General features: G+C 43.2%; 1 protein-coding gene across 6 annotated transcripts; it reads right to left on the reverse strand.

Annotated features, from left to right (window-relative positions):
* Positions 1-335: 335 nt before the first annotated feature.
* DCLRE1C (DNA cross-link repair 1C) lies at positions 336-26,392 on the reverse strand. 6 transcript variants are annotated; one of them, XM_065553416.1, is made up of 15 exons: positions 26,213-26,363; positions 22,571-22,622; positions 21,920-22,035; positions 19,853-19,937; positions 14,240-14,299; positions 13,506-13,561; positions 10,917-11,018; positions 9,905-9,977; positions 9,335-9,475; positions 8,594-8,695; positions 6,419-6,555; positions 5,978-6,032; positions 4,346-4,434; positions 3,234-3,334; positions 336-1,883 (listed from the first exon to the last, which is right to left on the reverse strand). In XM_065553416.1, coding segments are annotated over exons 6-15 (1,803 nt in total). In that variant the 5' UTR covers positions 13,508-13,561; positions 14,240-14,299; positions 19,853-19,937; positions 21,920-22,035; positions 22,571-22,622; positions 26,213-26,363; the 3' UTR covers positions 336-882. The 6 variants fall into 6 exon arrangements, with proteins under 6 accessions (XP_065409488.1, XP_065409479.1, XP_005304543.3 ...); XM_065553407.1 differs by having other exon boundaries at positions 14,245-14,299; positions 26,213-26,275; XM_005304486.5 differs by lacking the exon at positions 21,920-22,035 and having other exon boundaries at positions 26,213-26,392.
* Positions 26,393-26,460: the final 68 nt, after the last annotated feature.

A 26,460-nucleotide genomic window follows, 5' to 3' on the forward strand; every position in this document is an offset into this window, starting at 1 on the left:
TAGCTTGGAACCGTTCTTTTCTTGAAAGCTGAGCTGTGTAGGACTAATGACGGGGGGGGGGGGGACGGGGGCAGGAGGTGATGTTTACGGTTGGTTTGCAACATCTCACTTAAATTATTCTTTACAGCCAAAAATCTACCTTTTGACCTGAACAACAGTTCCTGGGTAGGCCTAAGCCATTTGCTATACATCTAATTTTAAAGGTCTTTTGAAAATTAAGCAAATCCAGTACATTTCTAAGACTACAGTCTTCTTTCTTAGTCTGTTGACTGGAGAGTAGCAAGTGTACTTTGCTCTCTGAAAGAATTACTCGCCTATGTTAAATATATGCAGAGTTAAGAGTTTTATAAAAAGTTTATTAAAACATAGCTTTATAAAGATTGCCTTGGATATAGACATATTTACAAATTCAAAGATCTGGTTAGCTACCTGCCGACTCTTTAAGACAGCTTGATATCACTCAACTAAATTTCACTTAGTGCTCCTGTCTTTACTTTCTTTGGTTTATTTCTCCTTCCCTTCTCTACTGCACACCTGCATGTCCCACCAGCCTAAGATGCACTGTCCACTTTTTTGTTAAACAACTTTTTCAGTTTGTCAGCTTAGTTTTTTCCTCCTACCAAGTATAGCGTTTTCATTTCTCTTACAGGAATATCTTCCTTTTCAGGAGTTCATTGAGGAGGAAAAATTTACTGCACATTCTAGTGTCTCTACAATCAGTAGTGAGAGATTTCCAAGGAAATGTAGTAAGTCTGCTCTGAACAGAGAAGTGGGGATAAGTACAATTTTTATATACCTCGGAATACAGCTTAGGTTGACTCGTGTGTGTTTCTGTCTATATTTTAAAGAGAAGCTCCTAAATTCAGAAGAGATTCCCTTCAGTCAGTATATCGTTTCACCTGCTGCTAGCTTCTTGTACAGACAGTGCAGCTTATCTGGTCTAGGTAACTCAGCATCGGGGGTTGAAGGGATTTCAAAGTCAGAGGAGCTCTGAGAGTCTCTTTCTAATTCTGGATTAGGAGTCTTCGATTTCTCATTATTTACTTCAATTAGCGTGTTTTGCGTTTGAGCAGCACCAGCTTCTGCATTCATCTCTTGGTTTTTCCCTTTCAAATCAGAGTCATTACCTGGGCAAGGTGTATTTTGGTCCAAAGGCTTCCACCTAGGAGATTCAGTTTGATTATCCATGGCCATGAAATGTGACACAGAAACTGTTACTCTGTTCCCTCCTTTGTTCAAAAAGCTGAAATCCACACCATGTGTCTGTTGGGAGGTGATGAGTACTGTGTCTGCTTGGCTGTCCAAGCCCTGGCTCCCCTGCTCCGATATGTGCGTTGACTGAGAAGAATTTTGAGAGGAGATGTGGGTAGAATCACTTAAACTATCTGAATCACTGAACAAGTTTGGTGACTGGGACCTACCAGCATCTATGGAAGATGGGAGATGGTCCTCGTTTTCAGAACTATCATCTGTAGTTTTAATATCTCGCTTAAAGAAAACATCCCACTGTGGCATATCTGCATTAGACTCCTGCTGGCCACTAGTCAATGCACAGGTCAAATCCGAATGGGCTTTTTCATTTGGATTTCCCAGTATCGAAGTGGAGTCTGGATTGTGGGCTACAACTTGAGCCCAAACTGTATTTTTTTCAGATTCTTCTTCATCATCATCTTCACCATTTGATTCCTCACAGTCTATGAAGTCTACCTGCGAAGACATAGGCATAGTGGTTGCTTTGTAATTTCCCATGTTCTCACTATGGCTTCCTTCAGAGTTTTCAGATGAAGCTTTTGTCTCAGGCAGCATTGTCTCCACTTGATGTTTTGGAATCTTATGCCTTACAGGAGTCAATTCTGTATCGAAGAGATCATCACTGCCCTCATCTGTCAAGACAAGAACAACAATGAGCAGTCTCAGAGAATTTAGCAAAGGGATTTATAGGGACTACACAAATTCGGTCAAATATTTATACACAAATTCCATTACTTAAAACAGAGTTCTATCTATAGACAGACACCAAATCAATCAATTTATCATGCCTGGGGAGGATTGTGCAGATCTGTATTAATATTAACATGTAGTAAATAAACACTTATCACAATCATCATCGTTGGCCAATGGGTACAATTGGTTCCTTGTGTTGAGTTGTAGCATTTTAATGGACAAGACTACCCTCACTTTAGTGGGGTTGCCCCAGGTATTGGTAGTTGTCATAAGTATTTGTAGGATCAGCCCTGTTGTGGGCACAGAACAAGCAATCACTGTCTCAGAAAGCAGTTTCAAGAGAACAGGTGTTGCATTCACTAGCTAAAAGCTTATTTTGCTTGAGTGAGCACAGGAGGGAAAAAAAAGTTGCTTCCCCCCCACCGCTCCTTAATGTATCTAAAAGGACTGCATGTCTTGTTATGAGGGACACAAATTTGGTCAAATTTGTGCGCAGCGTCCTTTAGTCACAGATAGAATTGAAATCTATTTGGAAAGGTCATACAATTGGGGAGTTTGATAAATAAAAAGCTTTTACTTAAGAAAACTTATGTATTTCAACTGTGAACTAGCTTTTAACAAGCTGCAGTACAGAGTACAAGCTATGAAAGCAGGGGCAGCCCTTAAATATAGCCTTTGAAACACTATGGTGTGGAGCAGATACAGTATTCGTCTTTAAAAGCTGCTGCTGCTCCTGATTGTAACTCCCATTGCACAAGTACCAGGATAATTACGGGTCGAAGAGCTGCATTCATGCTAAACTGAGAGAGTGGTTTTGTAACTGGGAGCACAGTAAGTCACTGTAGTTCAAATAATGTTGGAATTATTTTTAATACATCAAGATAAAAGTTACCTCATCTGGCCAGACACTTTAGAACCTGCAGCAGTAGTTGAGTGCACTGTCAGGGTTAACCTCAATCACTGGTTTTCTGTTTTATAAAGATTCAATCCTCTGTTGACCTGGCATTACCTGAAGCCCAACTTCATTTGAATCTATATTTTCCCCTTTCCAAGGGCATTTATACAGCACCTATCAGGAGTAGCGACATGCTAAAGAGTCAACAAAACAGTGTTTCAGATCTGTTTGTCAGTGCTTGTTTGCTACCCTGTGCTTGATCAGATGGAGGTGGCCAGAAATATCACTTTCAGCTGACACTGGGATTACAGTAGCAGGTCCATGCATGCTTCACTGACCCAAACCTGTCTCCTTTGTTATAATCATCCATCCCTGGAGGATCCTCTTTCCGTACCTGCGTCTGTTAAGTCCATTGTTCTGGATCTCTTCAGTGTTCCAAGCGGTTTATATTTGGGCTCGCTATTTATACTGTATGACTTGCATAGTGGCTTTAAGCTGATAAGAACAAGGAAAACAGATCTTTAGAACTCTTCAGACATGGAAAAATATTATGCGAGAAGATCAGGAGCAAAATTAAATTGTTTAATTCTTTCAACACCACTGCTTCATGCCTTTCATGATAGCTACTAAAAAAAGGTGCTAAAGTTACTGATGACATTAGGAGCGGAGGTAAAAATGTATAGCTTTCTTGATAGGCTGCATGCAGTTCAACAGGATCACCGGGCAGCACTCCTGATGCTATCAAGTTAAATGCATTTAAGTGTGCACCAGCCACAAAGGTAGGGCAGGCAGAAAGGAAGATGGGAATTCAAGACAGACTTTGGAGAAACTCAATGCTGCTGAGTAAAAACATTTTTCTTTGTAAAAGGGTCTCTGTAACAGAGATCAAGCTCCTCACTTGGCCCCTTCCCCTCTAACACTAACTTCCTGTGCTAGTATTGCAAAGCTCTTCTGACCCCTGCATTTGCTCACCTGGAGGGGCAGGATTAGAGACACTGGTGATAGTAGGGAACACTGCAACTTTGTACAGAGAAGGTAGGAGTTCAAGTCCCTGTGGAAATTTGATTTTATTTTTTAAGAGGAAGTGTCCTACTGAGCATTACTAAAAGGGGTGAGACAAGGTATAATGAGTTACGTTCAGAGGACAGGGATGTCCCTAATTCAGCTAGCAAAAGAGCATCAATGGAGATGCCTTAAAATGAATGTACCCAATTCAAATATGTAAGAAGTGGGTGTGAGTTACACACACCACGTTTAAGAATAGTAACAGAGCAGAATGTAGACATGACAGCTCCTTGAAAACCAAACAGGATGAGGGTGTTGAGTACAGGAGACTAAAGCAGAGTATGAACAGATGGGAGGAAAAGGAAAACCATGCTGGCTATGGAATATTTGGAAGATTTCCTGCTTGAAGCACAGTGTGGGTTACCATCATCTGCTTTACAGCAGTCAAACTGAAGCACCACCAATATAGTAGCCTACACCAACCAGCCAAACCACACTTACATTTTTACAACTTCATCTGCTGTTGAACCCACCGGAACTACATTGGGATACACATTCACAGGGCAGATATAACCCAAGAAATCCTTAATCTAAATAAGGGGAAAAATAGCTTATTACTTACATTGAAATATATATATATATATATTCGTAAGACTACCCCAGGGCAATACAGATCACAGCACATACACCAAAGGATGTGTTTTGCCAACAGCTTCAAAGCTGACCAATCAGCACAGCTCACATTCTGGAACCGTGTCAAAGTGGACAACTAGACTATAATTTAAATAAGAAAATATTTTTCTTATGTTTCTTTTTTTTTTTATTATTATTTTTTAAATTAAAAGTTTCCCTGCCCTTTCCCTTGCACTATTAAAATCATCTCACTGGTATTTTAAAACTGAAATCTACTTCCCTAGGGAAGTGAATTGTCCTCCATTGCATATGTATTGGTTCATGATTGGATGGTTATTTGTCAGCATTAACCTGGGTTTTTTTTAAATGGTGGAAGAAACATTTGTATTGTCCTTTTAAATGAAGCCTCATGATCCTGTACAAAGTGTTGTGATAACACAGAGGTAGGAATTCCCTATGGCACAATTTGTATCAACAGTGACAGCCGGGATATGGAAAAGTTGTATGCTCTGTTCTCTCTCCAGAGCAACAGAAACGAATAAACAAGCCAAATGCAATACCTAGATGTTTCCCATTAGAAATGCAAGTTTTGTCTTGTATTCTGTAACATTTAAAAAAAAAAAACCAGCCATACTTAATTATAGTAGTAGCCCAATCAAAAAAGATTGGAACTATAAAAGGTTCGGAAAAGGTCAACAAAAATGATTAGGGGTATGGAACAGCTTCCATATGAGGAGCAATTAATAAGACTGGGACTTTTCAGCTTGGAAAAGAGACGACTAAGAGGGGATATGATAGAGGTCTATGACTGGTGTGGAGAAAGTAAATAAGGAAGTGTTATTTACTCCTTTTCCTAACAGAAGAACTAGGGGTCACCAAATGAAATTAATAGGCAGCAGGTTTAAAAACAAACAAAAGGAAGTATTTTTTCCACACAGCACACAGTCAACCTGTGTAACTCCTTGCCAGAGGATGCTGTGAAGACCAAGACTAACAGGGTTCAAAAAAGCACTAGATAAGTTCATGTAGGATAGGTCCATCAATGGCTATTAGCCAGGATAGGCAGGGATAGTGTCCCTAGCCTCTGTTTGCCAGAAGCTGGGAATGGGCGACTGGGCATGGATCACCTGATGATTACCTGTTCTGTTCATTCCCTCTGGTGCACCTGGCATTGGCCACTGTCAGAAGACAGAATACTGGGCTGAATGAACCTTTGGTCTGACCCAGTAGGGCCTTATGGTTCTTAATCATATACAACTGCTAGAGAAAATGATGTTAGCCCTGGTATTGGGCAGGATTACAACATGGGCTTGCCACAACTATGTTGCAGCATGGTTGTTTTTACAGTGCCTTGATCCCTACCTTTTCAACACACTGTCCCCCTCATCACCAGACAACTTGTACCAAAGCTTGACAAGTCAGAACGCAACAACCCCTACTCTAAAGTGAACAAAAATGACTTCTAACATCCATTCCTGAAGCAAACATCATTGTACATACCTCACTGTAAGAGGAATGAAAAGAGAAGCAAGCTCTGTATGAACTCTCCCCAGTCCTATAGAGAAACATGGCAAAATAAATATTACTTTTCCAGTTAGTAGTTGCAAGTTTATCAGTAAGTGAACACTATCAAATTATAAGGGAAACAAGGGTGCTCTGAGTAAATCCATTTTAAGGCACAGCAAAGTGGATACTGAACATGCATCCTCAACTGCACTTCTTTGAGCACTAACCAGTTAACTGCTATGTAAGCACATTCTACTACAATAAGCAAACTCAAAATTGCCAAACTTATTTCAGCTGCAGTTTAAGTAGACTTTTGGAAGTGTTTCAAATTCCAGAGAGGACTACATAGCTGTGCACAACTCAGGCAAAGCATTAGTGAGCACCCAAATAATGGTTTTATTCATAGCCCAAATGCCTTGATAATACTCTGCTCACCTTACTATTATATTGGTTTTTCTTGTCCTCTCTCCAAACCACATTGTGGAAGGTTTGACACTAATTATACGTAAAGGGGTTCCATTTCGGGAAGTCATTCCACAAGGCAACCTATTCCCTCGAAGATAGTCATCATCCTATCAGACAAGAGTGTCAAATGAAAAACAGAGGCAATGCAATCATGCCCTTTCGATCCCTATGTCATTTAACTATGTCTTAACGTACAATTTGTATGGGAACATGAGCAATACCATATCTGATCAGACCAACCTTCCAACTAACCTCCTCCACCTCTACTGGAAAGAAAGTCTTGAAAGACTATGTCCTCTCCAACCTATCTTGGTTCCTTCCCATTATCAGACTGGCTTCCTCAGATGTAGTACTGGGCCCTGCCTGCAATGACCCTGTAGGCTGTCTAATCCCATCTATCCTCCTCCAGTTCAGAACTTCACCTTCAAGATGCTGTACTCGGCTCTGAGGGTCATGAGCTTTTTGAAAAAGTGCACTCATACACCACTTGGCCACAGAGCAGGTAATCATATATTCTGCTTTATGTGCGTTGGCTTACAATAGTTTAGTCTCCTGTGGTATACTTTGGTCCAATTTCCATTGTTGGGTTTAGCATGTGGGTACTAGGTGGTGTTGGTGGCCTAATATACAGGGTGTCAGACTAGATGATCTGGTGATCTCTTCTGGCCTTAAACTAGAAATAGTTTAGCCTCCCCACCACCACCACCACACACACCCCGTTTAATCTGAATTTGGTCTTCCTCCTCCAGAAGAAAACTGGGATTTTTATTCCAGATACTAGTGACACCTGGGACTTGTTGGTGCCAACTGGCAGAGGGTATAGGGGGTGCAAAAGGTTTTACAGGGATCCCCTGGGTCAGATATATATATATATATGCATATTAGTTCACAAAAGGGTGGCATGTAAGGTCTCAATTGAGAGCCAGTATCCTACTGGTCATAATCATTGCAAAATTTATATACAGATAATATTTAAGAAGTTATGCATCTATACAGAAAATTATGTTAAGGGCTTGGGATTAAGGCAGGTGACATACCTCAGCAACATGCCTTTCAGGCAGGTGGTAACAGACGCTTATCTCCCTGTCAGGTCATATGTGTACTGTACCGCCTCACCACATATGTCTATTTGTATACTGAGCCTAGAGCTAATCAAGAGATTGCAAAATCAACAAGAAAGGAAAGCCACAGGAAGAAACGATCAGCAAGGGGTGTCCTGTTTAGGAATAAGGACAAAGGATTGTTCTGATAAGTCTACGAGTATCAAGAGACACCCTGAATCCTTCACCAAGGAGACAAGCTAACTGCCTGCTTGTCTTATGAAAGGAGAGTCAAAGCCAGCCTGGCTGTATAATACTGAAAGGACTTTGGGCGAGCATTACGCTACAAGACATGACAGCATCTAGTTAATTCAGTTTGTGTTCTAAAACGCATGTTATGATTTTATTTTATGTGTAACCATTTGTTTTCAATTACTTCTACCTGCTATTGCTTGAATCTCCATGGTTTGTTAAATAATCTTCTACTTGATTTCACTATAAACACATCTAACTGTTGTGTGGTAAGCAGCGTGATGATCTGAGTGGAACTGGTTAGCTGGGGTGGACTGTTTTTTGGAAGCCACGGATCCAGGAATACTATGAAAGTTCAGGGGCTGGATGTTCCAGGAAGATGCTTGGAGGGTTTGATGGTTGGAGTGTATCTATTGCTAATGGGGGAGGGGGGGGGAAGAGAGAGAGAGAGAGAGAGAGCGCACAGCCTATGTAAACTAAGAGGGAAGTGCTTGTGTTGCCCATGACCGGTGGAGCTGGGGAGCTGACCACCAGCAGGCACAAACAAGGCTTCCTCATGCTAAAGGCAGGTGGCTTCTGAGGTGCCTCACAGCCCTGGGTATCCCCTGGAAGTATCACAACTAGGTTTTAAATATGAAACTAAATTTTTTGTTGTTGTTTGACTAACTTTTCCTTTACTTTAGTCCATTAACTACTGGCTCAACTTCTTACTCCACTCAGTACTGTACTGACACTTTGTGTGAACTTCCTCGGGGAACTCTCTGCTTGAGAAGGTTAATATCGTACACAATAGTGTCTGCAATCACTCGTTTTAAAAAGAAAGTTTACAGTTGATTTACAAAATGATACGCACCCGTGGATGTCGACATGCATGAATCTGAGTGTGCCGATCCGTGGTAATATGGTAGAGGATTTCCGGCATGTTTTTGAACATGTCCAGTTTGTTCACATGGACCTAAAGAAAATATATTTAGTCTTGTAAGTAGCTTCATGCATTTAACAATGTGGAGTTGGACTATATCAATAACCGCTCAGCAGGAGTAAATCTGCTACCAGAAATACTAGCAGAGACCAAGAAAAAGAGAATGGTCAATTACTCAGACATTATCAGCAAGGGAAGCAGAGCTAAAGATTTGGCACATCGTTGGCTAACGTCTACAACAAGTAGATACTGTATATTCTAGGAAGGATAGGAACTCCCTGAACATACTCAGTGACATCCACTGCCCACCAATATCAGGATCTTACTTCTCATATGTAGCCCAGCAACTCCCCACCATAGAATTCCTTACAGGGCATTCCATGGCTGCCATAGGGTAAAGGGTAGAATGTGTGTCTTGGAGAATCAGGATTAACTTCTGACTGGAGAACCCAGAAGTCTGAGTAGATAGCAGCCACTGAAGTGGTTTAGTTGGCATGGTTACTATGCACCCCAAAAGCTCATTTACCAGATTACCATTAGTATAGTGAACAAAAGTGTGCAAACCTTTCAGACACTGCAGAAGTCCTCTGAATGGTCATTTTCCAGGTCAGTATACTGCTCACAATCAGCACTGAGGTTCTGTTTATAAAGCAGTTATTATGAAAGTGTTACCTTGACTCCAAGTTCTTCACTGAGGTTTGTGAATAAATATTCATATCCATAGGCAGCTTTGCAATTTAGCCATACAACATGATAGCGACTCAGAGTGATCCAGCTTCGCACTAACTCTAATATCCCATTTAAACATTCCTCCTAAAAAGGTTAGAAAAGTTTGTGTGTTTAACTTTGTAGATGTAGCCAAGTCACCGGACTTCAGAAATGTTTTAGATCAATGTTTCTCAACCTTGGGGGTCATGACCCCAAAGGGGTCCCGGGGCATGTTCAGGGGTCACAAACAGAGCAGTAGCCTTGGGCCCCATGCCACAGGAGGCTCCACAAAGCTAATTTACATGTTTCAGCCCAGAGCCCTGAGTTTAAGGTATGGCATCACTATTTTGGGGGGGGTGTGTGCGGCAGGGGGGAGGAGTCCAAAGGGGGTCGCCAGCACAAAAAGGTTGAGAAACACTATTTTAGATCATGTGTTTAAAAAATTGTTGCCTTTCAGGATTATACAAAGACAAAACACTGATTCATTACATCAATGGCTTCATGTGCCTCCAGCTAAAGCTTGATTGGACTTACTCTGCTTGGGATCTGATAAAATCTGGGATCACAGAAAGTGGTGTCTAAATACACACTCTGAATGTCTTTCACTCTGAAAGAGAAAATTGAGATTCTGTCATATCAAATACTGCATCGCGATACCCAGGCGTGCCCCATTGACTGATCTAGTCAGAAATTTCTGTCTATTTGAAAATGGAAAAAAAAAAAAAATCCATTATGGAAAATGGTGAGTCAAGAGGCCAGATTCTAAACTCTGATTATAGTAACACAAGTTAATTGCCCACAGATTGGGCAAGAGTACAAGCAATTCTTCAATAATGTAGTCCAAACGCCATATAAAATAGATATTAGAATAGCAATGCAACACATAGATCTTGTATTGTACTATTACTTATGGTGGTATTTATGTCATTGGGGAAACTGCTAATCTCAGCCTATAAGTGCAATATGAACATACAGACTGTAAATACAGAAACAAGTCTATTGGTGATTTTAAAGATACAGTGATTTGGGAAATACAGGGATTTCCTGTGTTTTCTTTAACACATGTCATTAACATTGCTGTTATCAAAATCACAGATTCAGAGGTTTGATACATTAAGGTAATTGAAGAAATTTTAAATAAGCCATAACTCAAATTGCAATACTTGTAACTGATTTAATACATTTTACAACACAGTAAAGTTAGATTTGTGTCTTATTTCAGATTCTTCTGTAGACTCTTACAGTACTAACATACGGATCTTTTAAACTAGCTTCTGTGGCAGCAGTTTTCAGGTCCGTGAAAGCCACCTCCTTAGCAAGAGGAATATGGAGTCATTAGAAATGATTTCTGAGAGTCAATTATCATAGAAACACCTTGCTAAGAACTACATTTTTAAAACCACAAATTTATGTGGGAGCTGAAGGAAAAAGATGTCATAAGTCTTGAATGTCTATGACTAGAGAGTCTCCAAGTCTTTCTAAATTTCACACCCAGATGAATTCTCACCAGAAAAAAATAATTTAAGATTTTTATGAATTTTTGTACCTGGTCCCCGAATGCAAGAGCTCCATTCTGGCTGCTTCTCCTTTTGCTAGTCTGAAATCTCCAGTATAAAGTACAGTGCCATTTTGGCCTTGAAACAAAAACCTAGAAATAAAAACACTAGTTAATTACAGTAACACAAAGTACTGCAATTGTTGGGCTCGATGATCATTTCATTTGGAGAAATCTGTGCAAATGCAGAGTTTCAGAGAAAGCCCATGATGCAGTAAAGGTAATGGGCCAGATTTATCCTTGCAGTAATTTCACTGAAACTGAACTACGGAAATACTAAATTTGGCCCAGTGAATCGAAGTCTGCTTTCACCCATGTCCAACCTAATTGCAAACTATGGGGTTTATAGCAAGGGTAGAATTTGGGCCCAGGTGCATATTGTAGCCACCAGTCCCAGAAATTTACTATTGAAGCTATGCTTACAATGAACTCGTTGTTTAATTTTAATATCACACTGCATCAGAGGATACTTAGTAAAATAAAGTTCTTGCATTGCTTTTTTAAATACCGCTGCAGTCCTGAAAGGTATTTCTTTGTTGGAGTGGGAAAAAGTGTGTTCCACCTCACTGGGACAAATGAAAAATCTTGTAACAAGGAAAAACTAGAGAACATACACACGCACAAACCAAACAACAGTTTAAAAGTATCATTTTTTTTTTCAGTAGTAGCCAGAATTTCCCATCCTTTTCCAAGCAAACACCACTGATGTCAACTGTGCTTTGCAGTAAGATTTAAGAAGCTTAATATAGGATCAGAATCTAGAAGAACCTAACTAGGGACAATAGGTCTGATGCTAGAGGGCTATTTCATCTCGCAGACCCAGCCACTGAACCTAGTTATGTAAACTGAAGCTATAGAAATTCAAATTGAAAATAAGACAGATTTTTAACCATGAAGGTAATTAACTAGTGGAACAATTCACCAAGTAACATGGTCTGCATCACTTGACCTCTTGAAAAATCAAGATTGGATGCCTTTCTGAAAGACATGGTCTAGTCCAGCTAGTTACTGGGCCTGATGCAGAATTACTGGGTGGAATTCTGTGGCCTGTGTTATGCAGGAGTCAGACTAGATGATCCTAATTGTTCCTTCTGGCCTTAAAATCTAGAAAGATCTTGGCCTCGATTGAAGATGTGCTGAATTCCCCAACTCTCATTGAAATCACAAGGAGCTCAAATGCTCGGCATCTCTCACGGCTGGGCATTCTTTGGACCCAATTCTGCTCCCATCGAAGCCCATGAAAACCTATTGCCCCCAACAGAAGCAGGAGTTGGCTGTTTGCAGGGAACCCTCCTACAACTCAAGCCATGTCAAACTGATGTCTGATGATTCCTAATTTTGCATTGTTTTCCCACCCCTCAGAACAAATTACTTTTCCTCCACTTGCCTCCAGACCAACCTGATAGAGAGGCTATAACTTCATGCTTATGTTCAAAGTCAGATTTAATAGTTAGGGCCCTACCAAATTCATGGTCCATTTTGGTAAATTTCACAGCCATAGGATTTTAAAAATCGTTAATGTCATGATTTCAGCTATTTAAACCTGAAATTTCACAGTATTGTAATTGTAAGGGTCCTGTCCAAAAAAGGAGTTGTGAGGGGGTTGCAAGGTTATTGTAGGGAGGGTTGCGGTACTGCTATCCTTACTTCTGCGCTACTGCTGCTGCCTTCAGAACTGGGCATCTGGAGAGGGGCTGCTGCTGGCCGGGATCCCAGCTCTGAAGGTGGGGTATGATATTGCCACCCTTACTTCTGCATTGCTGCTCGCAGGGCGATGCCTTCAGAGCTGGATGCGCGGCCAGCAGCCACTGCTCTCCAGCCACCCAGTTCTGAAGGCAGTGCAGAAGTAAGGGTGCCAATACTGCGACCCCCGTAAAATAACCTTGTGACTCCCCTGCAACTCCCTTTTGGATCAGGACCCCCAATTTGAGAAATTCTGGTCTGGCCCCGTGAAATCTGTATAGTAAAGGGTAAAAGCACACAAAAGACCAGATTTCATGGTATGTGACGCGTTTTTCATGGCCATGAATTCGGTAGGGCCCTATTAATAATGTTTACAGAAGCAGTTAACAAAGGGGTTTTCTGAGGGAAGGGAAGGAAAGAGACAGCATGCAGAAACTGCTTCCACCGTTTTATCTAGCATAATATGAAATTTTAAATAAAAACTAGGTAATTGAAACCAACTGATCCAAGTTTCCAACTGATTTCCTAAGGGCCATATTTTCCAAACCAAAGCCCTAAAGGGCATCTGCTAAAAGACAAAAACGCACACAGAAAAAAAATCTGTTACTAAAAAAATGGTTCCAGAACATAGCAACTGCAAAGTAACGTGCTCCTAGGAATATACATATCATATAACCAGTAGAAAAAGCAAGGTTCTTTATGTTTGTAGATCTGACACAGCATAATGCTGCTCCAATCCTGAAGGGGGTGTTTGGGTGCAACCATATACTATTAATAATAAATGTAAGTATTAGCAATTAATCTTCACTAATTTCTTCTAGCTAGAAAAATAGAATATTTCTACAAAGAACTGCTTTGGACATTTAAAAATATGCAGAATCTATCGAAAGCACGTACATGACTGATCCTGGGCAGTGACCAGCTGGTAGAAGTGTCACCACTATATCTTCTTTCTAGAAATCAAGAGACATTTTAACAGGTTAGGGTTAGTTTCAGTCTGTGGGACAATACTGGTGACACTGGAAGTGACAATGATCAAAGTGTACTGATTTATGTAGCCACTTCAACTGCTCTTGGAAAAGTGAGGGTGTCTTCCCCCGTACACTGGTCTCAGACCCTGTATAGCAGTGATTTTCTGGGCAACTCCAAGCAGCCAATTAAAGCTCCCACAGATGCTCTAGGACAAATCATACTCCCCTTCTCCCTTGTGCCCTCAGAACTTGTTTACTGAGGGACCAATCTCAAAACACATTCTTTTGCCCTGGACGGGATGTGCAGGACAAAGTGTTGTGTGCATGTGCATATGTTTCAACCGGACTTGAAATGAGCTAAGAAGCAATGAAGACGCATGAATGCAAAAATCATGAGAGAGGAAAAAATAGGTTGGAGACCTCAGATACAGCAGAGAGAAAGACAGAACAACACTAAGCAGAGGGGGAATAAGTGATCCAGACATGGGGCACAGTGGGGAAAAGGTCTCTAAGTGGCTAAACATGGGTTGGAGCATTTTGGACTCTCATTTCTATCCAGTTAAAGGGAGCAAAAAAGCGACATTTATGATTTAAATATCAACTTAAAATTCTTTAAAACTTTAAATTGGTTGTTAAAAATACTTGTTTTTAAATGGTTACCTCACCAGATGCTTCATCAAGTAAAGAAATCTGAGTTGGAGTTTCAACTTCAAGGGCAACCTACAACAAACAAAAAATGCATCATAAAATGTAGTACACATTGTGTTTGATGTATGATTATATCTAGGTGTTGCCTGATATGCCACAGACATCTTAAACTTCAACGTGCCCAGGGCAAGCAGTCCAAGTCTGCAGAAAAAGGAAAACAAATAAAACGTCCCCAAAAACTCACATATTTTCAATTTCAATTAAAAAAAATACATTCTGACAACTGTAAATATGTAATGGATAGAAGCTAACTAAGCCGAGCACACCTGGATCAAAAGACAATGTTACATCTGAGATCCCAACATTTTTAAGAAGTTGTGTTGATTTTCTCACTATTATATGGCTTATTTTTGGTTGAGAAAGCAATGACGCCAGCCTCAAGTGTTTAAAAAAACCCCTGCACAAACAAGCAAACATGAATCAGACTCCTCTTTATCCCCTGCCCCCAAAAAATCATGAGATAAAACAAAAACCCAAGCTTGTTTTTTTAAATGACACAGTTCTTCATTTCTTGTGGGCTTTGAACTTGTACGGCACATTGGGGACATGTGTTCAAGCTTCAATCCTGTGGATTAGAAGCACACTTGACAATAAAAGTTAAGCATCTCACAAAGTAATATGACTCCAGGTGGTGGGGCTTCAATATAAGCTACCATGATTTGATCACAAGTCTCACAAGAGCTGGAAACAGAGAGTGGCTTATTGTTTTTCTGCATTATGGACCATATCATTCCCTAAAGGGAAAATCCAGGAGGCACCAACAAGTTACTCTGAGAACTCTGTGGGGGTTTTGAGGTTGTGGGGTTTGCAAAGCATCATCATGTCATTGGCTGTGGCAGGTATGTCTTCCTGTGGAGAAGACAGGGAGTGCAGCCCTCACAGCCCAGTGATATCGAAATTCCCCAGATCCTGAGCCTTTCCCGTGGAGATGTCGCTCTGTATCGTGACCATCACCACATCAGCACAGCTTCCTTTAGCTTCCCATTGATTCCTAGACTCTATCCCCTCACCCCTGAAGGAAGAAGCCACAAAGCAGCTTTTCAGAAATCAGCAAGCTGTTGGAATTTCTCATATTAACACGGAGATGAGTTATCCCCCCTATTCTGCCCCATCCTCCTTCCAAATACCCTTAGAGCTTCAAACTAACATACAGTAACTCTCGCTTAATGTTGTAGTTATGTTCCTGACAAATGCTACTTTAAGTGAAACAATGTTAAACGAATCCAATTTCCCCATAAAAATTATTGTAAATAGTGGGGGTTAAGTTCCAGAGAAATTTTTTTCACCAGACAAAAGACTCTCTCTCTATATATAATAATATAAGGAGATATACCCATCTCATAGAGCTGGAAGGGACCTTGAAAGGTCATCAAGTCCAGTCCCCTGCCTTCACTAGCAGGACCAATTTTTTTGCCCCAGATGCCTAAATGGTCCCCTTAAGGATTGAACTCACAACCCTGGGTTTAACAGGCCAATGCTCAAACCACTGAGCTATCCCTCCCCCCATCCATATCCATATCCATATCCATATCCATATCCATATCCATATCCATATCTATACACACACACACACACACACACACACACACACACAAAGTTTTAAACAAACAATTTAACACTGTACACAGCAATGATGATTGTGATGCTTGGGTGAGGTGGTAAAGTCAGAGGGTGGGCTATTTCCCAGGGAACGCCTTACTGGTAAATGATGAACTAGCACTGGGCTGAGCCCTCAAGGGCTAACATGTTGTTGTTAACGTAACTTCACACTCTACAAGGCAGCATGAATGGAGGGAGGGGAGACATCATGACGCAGAGAGAGAGACAGAGAGAGGCGCATTGCCCCTTTAAGTAGGCTGACCACATTCTAAGTACATTGCCTTTTTAAGTAGATCAGCAAATTAAGACAGCAGCTGCTGCCAGCAAGCTCCAAGGCAGAGGGCAGGAGAGGCACATGGCAGTGGGGGGAGGGACAGCTGAACTGCCCGGCAACTGATAGTCTGCTGGACGGCTGCCGCACAGGGAACTTAGGGGAACGGGAAGCTGATGTGGAGCTGCTGGTGCACCCTGGTTCCAAGCCCCCACCAGCTAACTCCAACGGGCTGTGGAGTGGACAAAGCAGGCAGCTGCCAAACAACGTTATAAAGGAGCATTGTGCAATTTTAAATGAGTATGTTCTCTAATTGATCAGCGATGTAACAATGAAACAACGTTAACCGGGACGACTTTAAGTGAGGAGTTACTGTACCATATAGAAGCCCCTCTGAACTACTGATGGGGAGAAAGATACTGCTAATTAGGCTCCTTTCCTACCCTCAAATTTTCTGTTCAGTTCTGGTCAATATTTCCAAGCATTTCACCTTCTCCTGCCAAAAAGCAGAGAGGATCATTTGGTCTCTACAGGATAAAAACCCAACACTGGGGGAAAACTGGAAGAATGGGGGGTCATCATCCCTCTAAGCAAGAGCTGCAACACTTGATATCCCAGTTTCTTAGCTAAGCAACCAGCCTACACAGCACTCTAGGTTTGTTATGATAACAAATAGATTCAAAGATTCCAGGACCAGAAGGGACCAGTCTGACTTCCTGTATTACAGTTATACATCTTCCCCCAAATAATTCCTGGAGTATAACTTTTAGAAAAACATCCAATCTTGATTTAAAAATTGTCAGTGAAGAAGAATCTACCATGACCCTTGTTAAACAGTTCCAGTAGTTAATTATTCTCACCGTTAAAAATGTACACCTTATTTCCAGTCTGAATTTGTCTAGCTTTAATTGCCAGCCATTGGAGTGTGTTATACCTTTCTCTGCTAAATTGAAGAGCCCATTATTAAATATTTGTTCTCCCATGTAGGTACTTACGGACTGTAATCAAGTCACCCCTCTGCCTTTTCTTTGTTAAGCTAAAGAGATAGCGAGTGAGCTCTTTGAGTCTATAAGGCATGGATATCTTACAGTTTAATATTTAATGGTTTGTGTACAACAATAATGTGGACTGTGATGAGACAATCTCAGAGCTGTGGTGTTGGATTTCCCAGCTAGCTAGCCAAGATTTAAACAAAATACATAGAAGTGTATCAAACTTGTACATTACCTAGCCACAAAATATATCTACATTTGCCAAAAATGCAAGAAGCTGATATGTAAGGAACAATAGCTGTGTGTCACTTTTGTAGTATTAACAATACAAGAAGTGAAATTCATAATACCTTGGACTATCAAAAGATTTAAAAACTATAATTAATACTGATACACTTTTTGCACTTCACTCAGCTTAGACAATTAAAACAGGCTGAACAGTTTTCACTTTGCTACTCTCATGACTTAGTACAATGCTGCAGCATTGGGGTTTCAAACATTGGTTAGGAATATTTCATTCCACAGATAAACCTATTTCCCACTGGAATTATCAGATATCTAAGTTTTGCATCTAAATTTCCTGAAAAACTGTTTTATGACCAGCAAAAGGAAGTTTGCTTTCATAAGCACAAGTAAGTGATAGATTTCTGGCCATATTCTTGACAATTTTAATTTTCAGCTGTCAATAGATCAAAAGATGCTCTCTAGATATCTTATTCACACTCACAGACTTCTCATCAAGCTCAGATTGCAAATCATAAATTATTTAGACAGAAGCTGGCATTTTGAACACCTCTCCTAGTCTAATGAATACCAACCCAGTTTTAATCAACTTTACATTGTAAAGCCCAGTGATGCCAACAGAAAGCTTACCATTTGTTATGAGACAAAGTTCATGAACAAGACACCCACTCAACTTTCTGATTTAGTGGCTGTACAGAGAGCCTTGCAAATCTGCAGATATCTGCTTCATATCAGATATATGTGGATCATTTTTGCAGATCATGGATCAGATGCAGATACAAATTGTGTATCCGCGCAGGGCTCTAGCTGTACAGTTCACTATATCACTGCAAGCCATTACAGGCAGCAACATCTACAACTCCTCTGCTTTTTAAATTTGTGTACTCAGGCACGCAAATCTAGAAGGTGCAACTATAAAACTCTTATTACATGTATGCTTTAAAATCAGATGATCAGGATAATATGTAGCACTACAGGAAACCTCCATGTATAATCTCAGATATTACATAGAAACACTGCAATCTGTAAAAAAACTAAAACTTTCAAATGACCTACTGTAACCTTACCTCCCTCAAAAATGAGAACCTAGTACAGTATACTTTGAAAACCCACAACGCTAGGTAGATTGTAGAATTAAAAAACCCTACACCTCACCCATCATATTAGTATGCCACCAAGTTCCTTTGTTTGTAGATTACTGAAGATACACAAAGTCAAAGTAATAGAAACAAAACTTTCTATACAAGTGTTACAGAAAGCTAAATGGAACTTGATGTTCATGCAATGCTGTTAAATATGTAAAATACCATATTAAGTACTTATAAATGCTTTAGGTATAAAGAACAATACAGTAGGTTTTACAGCACTTTACAAAAGGTAGCGTTTGCCAAATAAGAACAGGATCCCTGTCTGAGGAGCTTACAAAATACAGGTTGATATGAGTACAAAGTAAGACTAGTACCATCTAGACAGTGTGATGAGCGTTCATTGTAGATAAATGCCATGTTGAAAAGACGAACTGCAAGTAGGTCACATTTATATAATCCAACACTTGCTCAATGACTAGTATTTATATTCACTCTGTTTATAGCTAAATTCATGGAGACGATTAGGCTCTGGGGTGATTTTGCATCATTATATGAAGCTTTTGAGGCTGGAAGGAAGACATTATAAAAGCAGGAGGGAAATAGCACTCCCTCAAAGATTCCTCCCCCGACCCCCTCCCCACACACAAAAAAGGAGACCTTAAACCAAGAGAAAGAGAGAAGTAAAAGAAGGGATACAAATAAATGAGGGCAGGGATAGAGAGTTGCAGAAATACGGCAAGGTAGGACAGCATCACATTTAGAGGAGAGGAAGAGAAACTAAAAGAGAAATCAAGAGAATTGCTAAGTTTGTGGCGAGAAAGATAGGACTACTGGCTGAATAGAAATAAATGTGCTGTTCCAAAGAGCACACAACAGACACTGAGGCTATGTCGACACTACAACATTTACAGTGGTGCAGCGGCACTACTGTAGCACTTCTGGTGAAGACATTCTAAGCTGACAGGAGAGCTCTGCCGTTGGCTTAATAACTCCTGCATCCGCAAGAGGAGGTAGGTATGTCAGCAGGGGAAGCTCTCCCGCTGACACAGTGTTGTCTACACTGGTGCTTAGTGTCGGTGTAATTTACATCGCTCAGGGGGAGGGAAAAGGCTTATTCACACCCCTGAGCGATATAAGTCATACCAAAGTAATTTGTAGTGCAGACATAACCTGAGAGGGGATGGGATGGGGTGGGTGGAAATTAAACCCACAGGACATTGTAGAATTGGATACCAGCATCACCACTTAAAGACTGTTGCTTTGGACACTTTGGAGTAGATTGTTCCTCCCAAATCCATCATATTGAAAAGTACAGACTCTGATCTGATTAACAATTAATGACACTTGCTTTAATGTGAAAAAGTTAACTTACAATGCGATTCTCCCAAAACTTGTATTTCGGGCTAGTCAGCAGCAACTCCTTGGTTACCGGTGAACAGTACAAGTGAACTTTCAAGCTGCACAGAGAGAAGAAAGTAGATCAATAAGGCTTTCAAAATAAAGAACAGGGGGAACAATCAAGTGGCATGTGCCACTCCGCATAGCCTCTGGACTTTTCCTCTAGTTAGAGGGGGAGTAACAGAGCTGTAGAAGCAGTAGAGTTCTTGCTACCTCCGGACTTCCCACCGGGAGCAAGGCAGCCAACCAGACAGACTCCAGGCGTGGAGCTCCCTGCTGGGGGCAGTCAGGCTCCCGGCGGAAAGCCAAGAAGCCCGGTGCATCTGCCCCATTCCTGGTGGGGAGTGGGAGCTGAGAGCCCAGGTAGCAGCCTGCATTGGAGCAGGGAGACAGGGCAGCAGCCCAGATCAGAGTGGAGAGCCAGGAGGGCAGCAGGGCTCCCCATGGGGAGCCCAGGCAGCAGCCCAGCTTGGAGTGGAGCCCAGGCAGCAGCCTGGCTGGGGAGCCAGGAGCCAGCTTTTTTGTCAATTTCACAGGGTCCAGAAGAAATGTGAAAGTGACAAGAATGACAGCCAACAGATGCAAGTAAGGCAATGTCTACAAGGACACTGCATTCCCTGAACTACACCAACATAAGCCCTATAACACTCATGGCGGTGGAGTTATGTCAGTGTAGTAGGGCACTTACATCGGTGGAAGCAAGGCTGTAGTGTGTACACAGACAATTAGGTTGACGTAAGCTGCCTTATGTCCACCTAACGCTGTAGTCTAGACGAGGTCTTATATGGAGGGAGAAAGTGATAGAGTGAGAAGGGCCAAAATTTGCTTTGTTGCCTTGGTAACAGAGAACATGACAGGAGACAATAGTAAGCATGAATCTGAACCCAAATGGTCCGGAGTTAGATCGGAGATCACAGCTCACTCCTCTCTCCTTAATGGGCCAAATCCAAACGCACCAACCCAACCTTCAGATTCAGATCTGGATTTTGAACTGCTGAGTTTGAGAGAATTTAAGATCCAAAGTTTAGCTCTGTCATTTTAGAAATACAAAGGTCATATCTGGAGCATGGATCCTGGCCCACATCTAGTTGACAGTAAAGAAAGTTATGAGCAGGTAACTGCAGTGGTCAGTATCAGGCGAAATTTTTAGATGATTGTCTTGAAGATATAATTTAATAGGTGGTTACATTTGCTGTGGCTCCCCACAGGAGCAGGGAAAAACTACACCCAACCCAAGCAGGCTCCAGATTTCTAACACCAAAGAGCAGCAATAGTGGGGTAGGTACAGCCCAGGCCGCCACTCTTGAACACAGGGGTATCTGTTCAGACATCCCACTGGTACAAAGCTGCATGTACTTCTTCCCCCGGGCTGGCAAAATAGCGATGTCCCATGGGAGTAGGTCCAGATCCCCAGAAACTCCCAGCAGGAAGAAGCAATGGATATTCACAGCCTTTGGACCCTGGTAACATCACCACATCATCTATACCTACTAACTTCATATATTGTTGTCTAGTCTAACCTCCTCCCAACCCTCCCTAACTACTACACTTCCTCTGCAGCAGCACCACCACCAGCCGGAGCCAAAAGGTGCATCTGAATCCCAGTCCCCTTCCCATACCGGACCACCTTCACAGACTGTAATGTCATCTAGACTCCCATCAGAACTTTGCATTGACATACTCTGAACTAGTAGGATGAGGAACCAGATTTGCCATGTACAGAGTCCAGGTGGAAAAGGTGGGGTCATGGCTAAAATTAGTTTAGCTAGATTCCATCCTGGCCCAGCGAGAGCTTTTCTATTCACAACCCTGCAGGGCTAGAAACTTTATATCGCTGGAATAGGGATATAACCCTAGAAGTGATTACATGTTTAGGTATAAAAAAAAATATTGAGGTCATTTTAAGAATTATTTCCCTCTCTGAATATGATACTGTGAGACTTACAGTAGCAAATACACCTACCTTTATATGGAAAGAGATACAAAATACAAACCAATAGATTGTGTTAGAGCTCAAATAAAAGTATTCTAGAAATTGTACCATGTGCCATATGCAGAACGTATGATGTGATAAGATTTTAATCAGCACTCATATGGGATGATTTGTGTGGAAGCCAATCTGAACTCAGGTTGGTATATTGCATACAATTCACAGATCTTAAAAAAAAAAAAAAAAAAATCTGCAAAAACAGCAAGTTGAGCACGTAAGTAGTCTATGTAACCACCTATATTCCTGTTACCATCATCATACTCCTTCAGATTGTTATACTTACTTGTGTTTTGTTTTAAATTAGATTGTCTACTCTGTGTGTTTGCACAGCACATGACACAATGGGACCTCCAATTCTGACTAGAGCTTCTGGACACTACTGTAATATGTAATACACTTTTCTACCCAATTATAACATAGTATGTGTAGTATTTGAAATTTTGCACACTTTGATCAGAGAAGTAGGAACACAGCTGTTTTATGTACCGCAGGGTGCGGGTAGGCTTTGGCAGAGAAACAAAGGGAAAGTGTCATATTGCAAGAGCAAGTGCTGGGGGAAAAAAATCACAGCAGTGGATTTGTCTCCAGGTCCCAGTGATCTTTCAAGAAAAGTTTACTGAGAAAAACGAAGTGTGTAGACTTGAATTTCCCCATCACTTCAGGGGCAAGTTCCAATGATATTACTTGAGTGAAAACCATTACCTGCACTCCAGTCTTCTTTTCAAGGAAGGCGCTCTCAGCCCTTTCATGTGATCTAACAGTAAGATATAAAGTTCATAACAACTTTATTTTTTTTTTTAAAAGTTACCATACATCACAGCTTTTATATTTAAGAGTAATAGAAAAAAATCACAGGTAGGTTTATTATTTATAGCATAGTGCTATATAGTAAAATAAGAGACTATGATTCCTGTCCTGTGAAAAGCTAACCATCTCAGGCCCTGATCCTACAATGAGTTCCATGAAGGCAAACCCCTGTGCCAGTTGCAAGTGCTTTGCATGATTCTACAAAAGAATATTCTCCCCAACAGTCCCACCTAAGTTTGAAGCCCCAAAATAAACATGATAGACAGAAACAATGATAAGGGGGATGGATTTATAAAAAGTAGTCTGGTTTTGTAGTTACTCCTGGGGGGATTCTGCATCACTGCACATGCGCAGAATTCATGCCCCCACAGATGTGTTTGCTTACCCACAGAAAAATGACTTTCTGACAGGGAAGCTGTAAGAGCAGTCATGCAAGTACATCGTTTCAGACACCCAGAGCAGCCAGCGGACAGGTAAGTCACCGTGGGGCTGGAGACACCCTAGCCAGTGGCTCCTACCATGAGCCAGGATCAGCTGCTAGTCCCAGCTGGGCTGGAGGCAGGAGAGGACAGGACTTCCTTTTCCCTTGCAAGAAGTGGCTGAGGCTGTGTCAGACACCCTCCCAGAAACCTCCCCCATCACTCCTCAGCTGTGGGGGAAGGGGTCACTGTGTGGGGAGCTGCTCCCCCATCCACCCAACCCACATGCATCTGGACCTCCCATACCCAGACACCCCTGCCAAGCCTCACCCAGTACATCCAGAACTCCCCTAGTCCTCCATACCCAAACCCCACCCCACTGAACCTCAACCCTTGGATCTGGAAACCCCCTTCACCCAAACCCCCTGCCTCCAGACCCCTACCCCTGCACCCAGACCAACACCCACTGCGCTCCCTGCACTCAAATCCCCACCCTGATGCCCCACCCCCTACACCACCCTGTGCCCTCACATCCAGACCCCCATGCTACTCATCCCCAACTAGCTGCACCCAGGCCTGCACCCCATCAAGCTCCACTGCCCCAGCCCCCCCGCTTAGACCCACACACCCAGACCCCTCTGCTGAGCCCCAACCACCTTCACCTAGAAGCCCCTGCAGAATCCCATTGCCTCTGCACCTGGAACCCCCGCAACGAGCCTCTGTACATCCAGGTCCCCACCTATACCCCCCACTGAGCTGCCTGCACCCAGACTATCCCACACAGAATCCTCTCACCCCACACCTGGATCACCCCACATTGAGCCCCTCCACACTTGGATCCTGCCTGGTTGAGTCTGCCTGCCCCACACCTGGTGCACCTGGCGCAGAGAGGCAGCACCCCAGGGTGTTTCTGGGGCAGGCCCAGGCCTTGTGCTGTGTCACGGTTGGGTGCAGCCTCACCGCTGAATCCGTGTCCTGGGGACGGGGAGGCTGCAGAGTGATCTCCCACCTTTGTGCAGCCAGTGGCCTGTGCTCCCCATTGCTACGCTAAAGCCTCTTCATTTATTTGACAAATTAAATGTGAAGAATTTTGGAGAATTTAAAATATTGTGTGCAGAATTTTTGTTTGTTTTTTGGCACAGAATGCCCTCAGAAGTATGTAGTGTACATCATTACAGAAGTTTGTGCTACACAAAGAAAGGAGAGAAATTTCCACCCCTTGAAATTAAAAATCAAAAAAAGAGTGACTCCCCAATCAGGTGCAGAAAATCTATGGTTACGATACAGCATTCAGCCTGAATGTCCTCTCAGATACAATGACATGTTGCTCTCGTGCATGGCATGAAAAAAAGGATGATTGTTTCTTTAAAAAAAATAAAACCGTAGCACTATATCCTGCTGCATTCTAAAGGGAAATTGATTTTCAATTTTCCATTCCTGATACACATGGTTACATTTTACCTCTACCTTTGTATTAGCTGTATCACTTGGTTATCAATAACACACCCTTCAAATTAGTCTAGCTGGGGTGGTGCGCAGCGTAACATGTCCAGAAAGGACATGATGGGAAACGGGGGCTGCAGCACAGCTCTGAGGTAGGGAGAATTTGGGGCAAACTTTGGATCAAAGTGGTACAGCTCCACACACAGAGGCCATGGGGAAGTGGAGGAACGGGGCGGGGACCAGAGCCGTCATTAGGCATACGCAGCTGCGTAGGGCACCCAAAAATTTGGGGCACCTAGTTGGCCGCAGCTGGACTCCTCTCATCTCCAGCCCCTTCCCCATGCTGGGCCTGTGGGCTCCCCCAACCCCTCCCTCACTTGCTTAGATGGCTGAGGGCCCAGCCCCCAGGAGCCCAGAGCGGTGCAGTGGCCTGGCCCACTGCTGCCCGGGACCCTGCCTGCCTGCGCACTCGGTCTCTGGCGGGGGCCAGGGCAGGACAGGAAGACCAAAACTTCCACAGGGGAGGAGAGGGGGGAGAGAAGAGAGAAGCCAGGGCAAGGGGGGGGGGGGGGAGAGGGGAGACTTAAAGTGACAGTGCGCTCACGGTCTCTCTCACTTCCCTAACACATACACACTGTCTCTCTCACACAGACTGGCTCTCACACCCACATACACTTTGCCTCTCACAAGTCACAGTCCCCCAGTACAGATTGTCTCTCTCACACAGTCTCACACTCCCCAACACACATTCTGTCATGTGCACACACACACAGTTGTATTATTGTTGTTATTACTGCTTGGTACTTCCTGTCAAAATGCTAGTGGTGAGCCAGGAATGACTAGGGGCTGCAGGAGGGCTGTGGGTTCTGGCAAGATGCAGCTCTCACGTGACAGCAGGAAGCCGGCCTTGACCCACTGCCTGCGTAGGAAGCTCAATGTGTGTTAGCAATGGGGCAGAGGGTTCTGGGGGGGGGGGGGTCCATGGGCGGGGGCTGTGCCCCTGCAACACACTGGGGTCAGTGGGGCTGGCTGGGGACCATCTTCAGTGGAGCATTAGGGCACCAATTTAATAATACTGTGTAGGGCCCTATAAACCCTACGGACGGCCCTGGCGGTGCCCAACAGCCCCACACAGGGAGGCCAAGGGGAAGTGAAGGGGGGGTGGCAAGCAGCCCCACACAGGGAAGGGATTTTTGGGGTGTGAGGATCAACAGCTCCGAACTGAAGAGGGGGAAGTGGAGGGGGGCGAGGAATGATTCCGGGATGGGAGGGGGAACAGAAGGGAAAAGCTGAAGCTCAGAGCCGGGGGAGGAGAGGATGACAGGGTCTCCGGGAGGTAGAGTGACCAGCTGTCCCGATTTTATAGGGACAGTCCCGAAATTTGGGGCTTTTTCTTATATAGGTGCCCATTACCCCCCGTCCCGATTTTTCACACTTACTATCTGGTCACCCTACAGGGAGGACAGCAACCGCGCTGAGCGGGGGAGGGCAGCGGCGAGCGCCAGGCAGGCGGGAGGGTCTCCCCAGGAGGGGGCGGCGGACGCCAGGCCGGCGGGCGGGAGGGTCTCCCCGGGAGGGCGGCGGCGGCGGGCGCGCACGCGGGAAGGAGGGGGGAGATGCGCAGCACCAGCGAAGCGGCTGGCGCGCGGGGCTGGCGGGACCTCTCGCGCCTCACCCTTGTGGCAGTGGGACAGGAAGTAGGCCCGGGCCCGCAGGTTCTCCCGGTCGAAGCGGTCTATGGACAGCCACGGATACTCCCGCATCCGACCTCCGAAGCTGCTCATGGCGCAGCCCTACTTCTCGGCCTCCATCCGTCCACCATCCCCGCCTGCCCCATTGGCTGCGGCCCAAACCAATCACAGAGCCGCCTTTGCAACCCGTCCGCCCACGAGGAAAGGGCCGGGGCGGGGCCTTTTCTTAAAG

The sequence above is a fragment of the Chrysemys picta genome, chromosome 1 (assembly GCF_011386835.1).
Source record: "Chrysemys picta bellii isolate R12L10 chromosome 1, ASM1138683v2, whole genome shotgun sequence".
Classification (NCBI taxonomy): domain Eukaryota; kingdom Metazoa; phylum Chordata; order Testudines; family Emydidae; genus Chrysemys; species Chrysemys picta.

Excerpts from the sequence above, each read along its gene's own strand:
- DCLRE1C (XM_005304486.5), bottom strand. The coding sequence starts at position 26,321 with ATGAGCAGCTTCGGAGGTCGGATGCGGGAGTATCCGTGGCTGTCCATA. Across the intron at positions 11,019-13,505 it reads CACTGCCCAGGATCAGTCAT|GTTTTTGTTTCAAGGCCAAA; the intron begins GTACGTGCTTTC and ends TTTTATTTCTAG. Across the intron at positions 3,335-4,345 it reads GCAGATGAAGTTGTAAAAAT|CTTAAAGCCACTATGCAAGT; the intron begins GTAAGTGTGGTT and ends TGTTCTTATCAG.